The sequence below is a fragment of the Mastomys coucha genome, unplaced genomic scaffold, assembly GCF_008632895.1.
Source record: "Mastomys coucha isolate ucsf_1 unplaced genomic scaffold, UCSF_Mcou_1 pScaffold5, whole genome shotgun sequence".
In the NCBI taxonomy this organism is placed as follows: Eukaryota; Metazoa; Chordata; class Mammalia; order Rodentia; family Muridae; genus Mastomys; species Mastomys coucha.
Genome location: NW_022196911.1, coordinates 69,201,984 through 69,210,838, shown reverse-complemented (window position 1 = coordinate 69,210,838; position 8,855 = coordinate 69,201,984). Strand labels below are relative to the sequence as shown.

The 8,855-nt window shown below is 38.5% G+C and overlaps 1 protein-coding gene across 1 annotated transcript in view; it reads right to left on the bottom strand.

The window, feature by feature from the left end:
- The window catches only part of LOC116077821 (serpin B9-like), a 10,542-nt gene extending 2,550 nt beyond the window's left edge, over nt 1–7,992 (bottom strand). The window contains exons 1-5 of the mRNA XM_031352629.1: nt 7,970–7,992; nt 5,650–5,827; nt 4,819–4,956; nt 4,320–4,437; nt 1,736–1,878 (exon numbers count right to left, since the gene is read on the bottom strand). Coding sequence (XP_031208489.1) covers nt 1,736–1,878; nt 4,320–4,437; nt 4,819–4,956; nt 5,650–5,827; nt 7,970–7,992 — 600 coding nt within the window. The remainder of the gene's footprint in view (nt 1–1,735; nt 1,879–4,319; nt 4,438–4,818; nt 4,957–5,649; nt 5,828–7,969) is intronic.
- Between the last annotated feature and the right edge of the window lie 863 nt (nt 7,993–8,855).

The window sequence follows — 8,855 nt, the reverse complement described above, 5'->3', positions numbered from 1 at the left end:
AAAAAAAGAACCTGGACGGGGATTCAGTACAAAAATAATGTGTCTGATCCAGCAAAAGAAATGTGACATTCAAATATTAGTATTTAGGTCATAATTTGGTCCAATATTCCATAAATGCTAAGTCTATAGTCACTTATTCCCCATGTTGGCAGTATTGAGAGCTAGTCAAATCTTTAGGAGGTCTGGACTAATAAGAAAAGTTAAGTACTGGGGAAGGGGTGCCCTTGTAGGGGATATTGGTACTGCTTCCTGTCTCCTATGAGGTAAACAGGGTTTCACTATATGTTTCCAACATGCTGTAAAGCACTACCACAATATGGAATGTTTGGGCCACCTACCCAGACTGAAACTTCTGGAACTATGGGCCAAGATAAACATTTGCTCTTTTAAGTTTCTTAACTCAGATAGTTTATTACATTAATAGAAATATGACCAACACATCAGATGCAAGATTTTCACCATTTAATATGGTCAACCATAATATCTAAAGAAATATCAAAATCAATTATAAATAACAGAAAAAAATCATAAAGGAGATTGGAACATTTTCATAGTGTTATGACTATGAAAATGGTACTACAGACAGATATGTCCTCTCAGAAAATAACCTGCACTGAGAAGAACATCTGCTCAAAGGTTCAAAATGATTCACAACCCTTGAGCCCATCACAAAGAAGAAAGTTCAAGATCACAGATAGTCATAAGTTTAGGGTAGAACTACATCCTGATAGCATATCAAAGAGAAAGAAGATCACAAGCTAAATTAGCACAAAATGAGGACTATATGGACAGATCTGCATACTTGTCTGTGATGAAACCAGTCACAAAGGAGGAGATGCTTGTCAATTCATTACATGTTAGGGCAGTCTCAACAGAACCTCATGTACTTTCTTATAATTTTTTTAATGTTTCAGTTCTGATAGTCCAATGATACATTTCAAATACATAATTGGAACACATGGGAAGATTTTAATTACAGTAGTACATTAAACTTTAAAATTTGCTATAGATCATCTAGAATAAAGGTTAAATTTACACATTAATGACATTGTTCCTTTACAAAGCTTGAAATACTGCTAATCAAAAAGGATAGGGAGATTAATATTCATAAGGTTAAAAGCATAACTAAATTATGTCTTTATAGAGATTGGGAAAACTATTGTAATATCTACTTTAATTCAAATTATACTCCAATTAAGACTGATATTTAATTACTCATTTTCAATATTAGAAAGCTATGACTACTGCTTAATAATAAGTTGACTAATAATTTAAAATGCTTGTTTAACTAAAAATTACTCTATTAAATAAGCTTGTATATTACTTTCTATATTGCACCATAACTCATACATATATTATGCTATATTGCTATATTAACAACTAAGTTTCAGAATTCTTGAACTTAAAGTTTTAGAGAAAGGTAGAAACAATAGTTTTATGACAAATGATTAAAAGTAGCATGAGTTACCAATAAAATACAAAATCACACAGGCAGCAACTTTTCCTTATTCTTATCATTTTCCTATGGAGTTTAACCTTTCAGTCAGAAACATAAGTCTCAAATGGTGTTCTGGTATTTCCTGATTTCTTTCTTCCATGGCTGAGTGTCAATCCTAGTACCCTACAAAGAATATGTCATCTGTAGCAGTGAGCCCTGTGCTTCAAATTTCTAATTAAAGCTTTCTATGCAATTCCCTTGTATCATTGACATGAACTACTGGATACCATTGCTTACCTTGTTTATTTTGAAGGGCATTTCCCTGGTGGACTTTATGTCAAACTGGTGATGCCACCTTCCTTTGAAATATAAAGCGTTGATAAGAACAAGCCTGGTCTCTGAATCAACTGAGCCATCAGACAACAATTCTGGTATTTTCCCTTTTGATAAAGTAGAGATTTCATTCAGATTCCCTTTATATATGTATGAGACATAAAGTCATATGACATCTGGGCCAATCAAAGCATCACATTTTCAAATTTGCTGAATGTGTATAAACATATTAGAAATAAGTCTAAACAAAATATCCTCCTTTGTTTGACTCAAGGTCATGCACACTGGAGAAATATCATCAAGGTAAGGATGGTGAAAGACTTGTAAGTCCCTCAAGGAAAGCAGGTTTTGGAAAATAGAAAAAGACACTCAGGGTGGAGAACAAAACAAGCAGAAAATGTGGGAAAGGATTGGCGGAGAACCATGGTTACTTCCTAGGGTAGCTAATGTTGGTTCTCATCTTGATTTGTTCTGGAATCATCTAAGAGACAAGTGTGTGGGCAGATTTGTAAGGAAATTTCCAAGAAAGAAGAACTAAGGGAGAGGAAACTCTCTAGGGTGACCAATACAATGCTGTTCTGCCAGACATGAAGTTCTGAGACAGAAGTAGTACTGCTTTTGTCTGCCTGCCTTCAGGCCCTCTAGTAAGGGCACTGCTGAAACTGCTGAGTTTGACGATTTTACCTGATTCTGGAACCAAGTAGCTTTGGCCTTTATGAGGATGAAGACTAGTGGACCTGCAAAGTTTTCTAGGTCTTCCTTGCCAGGCTTAACTTGAGGTCTCCAGGTTCAATAGATTCTGAGCCTTACCACATGCAAAAGGTCAATGGCTAACTAAATACTCAGTCTGTATTGTGCATGCTAATCTACTAAACACCTTCTGAATTATATATTCATTCAGTTTCTCTGTAGAACCTGACAAATACACCAATGTTTAATCAAATTCTCTTCAGGAATTCCATGGTCATGCCCAGATCTTGAGTACCATAAAATGTCAGAGACTCAAAGGTAGAAAGTATTTTCTGTTGGAGGAATTCCACAATTTGGAATGCTGTCCATCCCTTGAAGAGATAATGAAGATAAGAAGACAGATTCCCTTCTATTGTATTAAGGGATAGTTTTTCAATAATCAATTGTTTCTCTATGTATGCTAACATACAATATCAAAGTTCACAAGAGATAGAGACTCTTACAAGAAATGAGCAAATAATTGCTGATTCTTTGTGAGGAGCCGCAGCTGCCACCCTATACATATATATTGAACACCTGGTCTCCAGCCAGATCAGAGAGCATTGATAAACAAGCCCTTAATTGGAAAAGCTGAGTGCCTCTAGTTTGTGATGCAAGCTGGCATGATTTTCCTGCAGCCTATTGTGTTTTGCCACATAGCCGATGCTGAGTGGGACCAGGGAATGTATTTAACCCACAAGGGCTGGGGGCTGGATATGATGATAATTAGGAGTAAGTATGTAGGAATAGAAGTAAGATGTAAGGATAAAAGTAAGATGTAAGGATAGAAGTAAGATGTAAGGATAGAAATAAAATAGAAGTAGAAATAAGAATAGAAGTAAGATGTATGTAAGAAGAATAGGAGTAAGATGTAAGTAGTAAGATAGAAGTCGTAAGATGTAAGTAGTAAGATAGAAGTAGTAAGATGTAAGTAGTAAGATGTAAAGATGTAAGTAGTAAAATAGAAGAAGTAAGATAGAAATAAGTAAGATGTAAGAAGCAAGATTACAAGGTTCATGATTAAACTGCATGGAGAAGAGCTCATTGCCTCCTTGTTTCTGCTGGACAGAAAGGTGGCCGACAATTCTTTAAGAAAATATTCTTATTCTTTACTTCCTGCTAGAAGAAATAGGAATGTACCTAGTGATACAGAGAGATCAGAATGTTTCAAATATCAGATAATGCTCTCACTGCTCTGATCTAACAAGACTTGTTCAACCCCAAATTCAATGTTGTCTTATGCCAATGTAACTGAGGCCCTAATAAACTGTGTTAAATGGAAACCAAGTCCAGTTTCATCAAATGTAAGTAAAGAAACTAAAGTAGAAAATATAGAAGCAGTAACTAGACTCCTTTTCAAAGGTAAATATGGTGAGATCTGAGACAACATAGACTGTAGGAAAAAGAAGCCCCTAGGCAGTATTAGTGGGAAGGTCTACCCACAAACCTATTTCTCAGAGATGGCAGAGGCACATGGCCTGTGAACACTGGAGACCAATCATATCTTTGAATGTAAACTGTTAGACTGGAAATCAGGTCCATAAGTTCTCATCACATTTGCATCAGCCCCTCCCCTGTCCTCAAGAAATACAGAAACAACTCTGTATTTACAATCTAAGCATCTGAGTACAACCTCCATGAATTCAGTGAGCTCTAAGTTAGACCATGTGGCCTAGTAGGCTGAATCACCTTGACTCTGAAATAATAGTAGATCAGTCTGTGGTGGGGGAAAAGGAAATTAAGAGAAATTGGAGGAAAGGAAGAAGGGCTGGATAGAAAGGACAAGAATATAGGGTGAGAATCAACTTGAAATTCTGACCTTTAGTATTTTTGCGAACCCATGTGTTTATGTGTTTCCTGGACTCCTCTGGAGCCTTGGTGAAGGAGAGCTGCTCCATCTCCAAATGATAGAACTGAAGACAGGACTCCTTAAAGGTCTTTGAGGAAAAAATATGTTAAGTGAGGTAATGTTTCAAGATAAAATGTCTGCAAGATTTGCAACATTCTGATTAATATGGCATTAAAAAAACAAAACAAAAATGAGTATAGATACTACTCAAACAAAAAATCTTTGTGTTCTATGCCTTTGCAAGTGGGAATAACAAAATGTTAGGTACCTGAGTCTCACTATGTAGCATAGGCTGACCTAGAACTCCTGACCCTCCTGAACCTTTCTGCATGCAACTATTCTAAATGTGAACCTTCATATTGATTAGAATGTGATCCTTAGTTTTCTCAAATTCTCTAGGATCCTTCTCCTGTGATCTACCTAACAAGTATTTGAATACAATTGTTCTCATTCTACTGATAGAACTTACTGGGAGGAATTCATAAGTGTTCTCTGTAAAGAGTCTATTGGCCATTCTTAAGGTGTACTTTCTGGTTGGCTTGTTCAGGATATTGAAGATCCACAGGAAGCTCTGATGAAGATCTATATCTGTGTTTAAACCAATTGCCTGTGAAGATTAAGAATGAAACATTAGGTCAATTATGAAACAATTGGTTGCAAATGGAGTTTACAAGCTGAAGAGATGGCTCATGTACATGAGTGATCTGATCCAAGCAACTTGGTATTGAAACAATTAAAGTCAGGAATTTTCCTTTCTTGTCAATGAATCATTACAAGTCTGTTGCATAGAAAACATGAAAGATTTCAGCAACCTATGTTTAAAATAACTTCAATATTTTTCACATTGCAGTCCTCAGGACAGACCCTAAGACCTAAGGTGGACAAGAGTTCTGCACCTCCATGATAAAATTAAAAACAAAACAATCAAACAACAATCATGAGAACAACAACAACAAAACATTTTATTTGAAATTAACTCCCTCAGGCTACCCTTTAACTAGGGATTCTCTTACCTCAGTCTCTTTCATATCTAAAATTAAAGGCCTGTGCCAACAGGACAACCACTGAATTATTTTTGCACCATTTTCTAAGTGAAGTCTGAATGAAATTTTGAGAGTTCCCTCCACTTTTTTACTCACAAAAACTCATTACCTTACAGAAGTTATTGGAGGAGACTGTCTCCCTTCTTTGCTAGCCCCTGCCCCATGAAACAGTGTATATATTCCTACAGTTCTTCTCAGCAGCTCTTATGCATGTGAAATAGATGTGTGTGGCTCTGGGGCGTTGATAGGCAACTTACGTCAAGAACATGGATTTTGGTGTTTCCTTTCACTCCCAAGAGGATCACAGCTAGAGCAGAGGAGATGTTGATGGGAGAATAACATACATTTTTTGAAGGGTTATTATTACATAACATCTTTAAAAGATTGATGGCAAAGGTGCCATTTGCTTCACACACAATATTCAGCAAGGGTGGTCTGGAGGCAAAGGAGAAAAAAAAAACACTCAACACAGAACTGAACAATCATTATTCTGAAACAGACAAATAAGGCTCTCTATTTCTGGTTGTCATTTCAAAGCATATAAGCACTATAAACTGAATTTTTAAAAATCACTTTGAGTCAAGGTACTTCCAATTTTAAGGTTATTAGATACATCAGATCTTGATATCAGATCAAAGTAGCGTCTAGACAGATATTGTCTCTGCACCTACAGAAGTAAAGTTTTTTTTTTTAATTTTTTCATGTGCTTCTCAGCCATTTGGTATTCCTCAGTTCAGAATTCTTTGTTTAGCTCTGTCCTATTGTCAGTGTCCTTTGCCTTACAGAAGCTTTGCAATTTTATGAGGTCTCATTTGTCAATTCTTGATCTTAGAGCATAAACTATTAGTGTTCTGTTCAGGAAACTTTCACCTGTACCCATGTGCTTGAGGCTCTTCCACACTTTCTTTTCTGTTAGTTTCAGTGTATCTGGTTTTATGTGGAGGTCCTTGATCCACTTGGACTTGAGCTTTGTACAAGGAGATAATTATGGATTGATTTGTATTCTTATACATGCAAACCACCAGTTGAGCCAGCACCATTTGTTGAAAATGCTGTCTTTTTTCCCAGTGGATGGTTTTAGCTCCTTTGTCAAAGAACAAGTGACCAAGAATTCATAACACAATACAGCTGAGAGAGGTGTGGCTTCTGTCCCCTTCCCTACAGACCAACTCCTCTCTTCTCAATAAGGTGGAGATGAGAACAAAAAAAAGGAAAAAGAAAAGACAAAGCAAAAAGGACAGCAGCCATGAACTCTAGGTCCTCTAGCCTGGCTTCAACAACTTTCCATTCTGGCCTCTGTAAAGAATTTTCCTGTGTTATCGACAAGGCATTAGACAGTGCCCTACCCATTTTCAGATGCTACAGGAAAGACACTAGGATACTGAATGAGACTCAAAGACAGGCTGATACTATCTATTCTGCTGTGCTGCAGGGAGTATTGCCCTGAAGTGCCTGCTCAGGGGACTTTGCTTCCTGCATGCACACAGGCTGCTTTTATCTTGAGAGTACCTCACCTCCCAAATGAATGGACAGATTGGCCCAGACTGTTACTGTTCCAGACACCTTAATGCAGTTTTGGGTCACTGTGCATCCCATGACTGTGCTCTCATGGTCATATGACCTTTGAACCCTGGAAGTGTGTTCCAGAATGTTTTAATACTGTGGTAAAGTGCAGATCAGGTAGCTTAGGGAGCTTCAGAACTCTCAATCTCACACATCTTCCAACTCCTCAGACAGAGGAACACAGCATCCTGAGAGTGGATGTAGATTCTCTGGATCCTATCCTTAAGTCTCACAGAGCTTGGAGGAAAGGTTGGTCTGCTCATCTAACCCAGCTTGCACCCCTGCATTCCTGCCCATCCTTATATTACTTCAAAGTTGCTTCTGAGTCCTTGAAGTGCTTGTTTATTACACCTAGAAAGTCACCTTCATTGGTACAGGACCTCAGGGCCTCTTCTGTCCTACCAGAGCAAAGGAGCTCCACCCCAGGTCTGCTCATCTCACCCCTAAGTGTAAGCCTTTCTCATGATGATTGTTTTTTCCACCTTACTAGGAGCTCTGCAAAGGAAAGAGACAAGACACGTACTTCAAGTCTAACCACTGAGAAACATTATTAAGATAAAGATAGAGGTTGGGGGTTTAGTTCACATGGTGTGACTTATTCTTTTAAATGGGAATGAAGAGTCAGACTAGAGCCGGCTGATCATTAAAGGTCACAAAAGTAAGAGACATTATTTTGCATAGCACATGGGAGAAGTTGGATGTAGTCAAGTAGGCTAGGTGGTAGAACCTGAGAGAAAACAGGACAAGGGCAGTAGATAAGGCCCCTGAAATTCTGCAGCACTAATGCCTAGTACAGATGGGCCAATACAGTTCTAGGACCCAGCCTTAAGATAAACTTCACAGTCAACTGGGGTTTCTAGAGAAGTCACCACCCTGAATATCCACCAGATACAACCTCCCCACTGCCTCTTTTCCTAACTCAGACCATAACATTCCATTTCCAGGACTCAGCCCAGACTTTCTAAGCTGGCCTTCAGGAGTCCCACAACTCTAAGTTGAGCAAGGTGGTCTTACCTCCTAACTTTGTGGCCTCCCATTGCTGTATTCAAGGGTTGATGCCTCTGGAGTGCAGCTTAGCTACCTATCCTGTTCAGAAAAGCCGGACAAGCCCTTTATTCACTGCAGAGCAAGGAAATCATGCTTACTGCCCCAGGCCAGAGGTGGAGAAGACAGTCCTGACCTCATCCAGCTCTACAGGTTAGATTTAGATGGAGGGTTGGGGAAGACCTAGGCTCGGAAAGGCAAAACTGGTAGGATCCTTGGATCTCTGGCTTATAGGGAACGAAGGGAGAATGCTGCCTTTAGCTGATTGCTTGGCCCTGTCCCTTCATTCAGGTATGAAGGTGTTGCTCCAAGTGTCCTGTCAGGTCTACACTAGGCCAAACAAATGTAAGGAATCCTGGCGCTAAATTCCCACAGAGATTTTTCCAACACTTGGGGTGTTGCCTGTTCCATTGGAGGACTCCTCCTTGTAAAAGGACAGAAACCTCCTTTGAGACAAATTAGTTCAGGATGCTGTGTCTTCCATCCAAGGACAAGGCATATTCTATTTGCATCCACCCCAAAAGAGAATACCTTTCTTTTTCTTTTTAACTTGGCTTCTTTGGTGTCTCAATTTCTTTAATTTTTTAAAAATAAAATAATGTAATTTATTTTGTATTTTACCTGCATATATGTCTTTGTACCTCATGCATGCTGCTGTCACAGAAGCTAGAAGACAGCATAAAATTCTCTGGACTGGAGTGTTTCTTAGATCCAGGGGACATTTTCCTACCTGGCCATGCTGATGGTAGCTTAGGAACTATATGAGGACAAAAGCACCTGTGTCAGAGACTCTTCATCTGAAGATGTGGCTGATTTGTCCGTTAAAGCATCCACCCTGTGACTTTGAGCATACTTG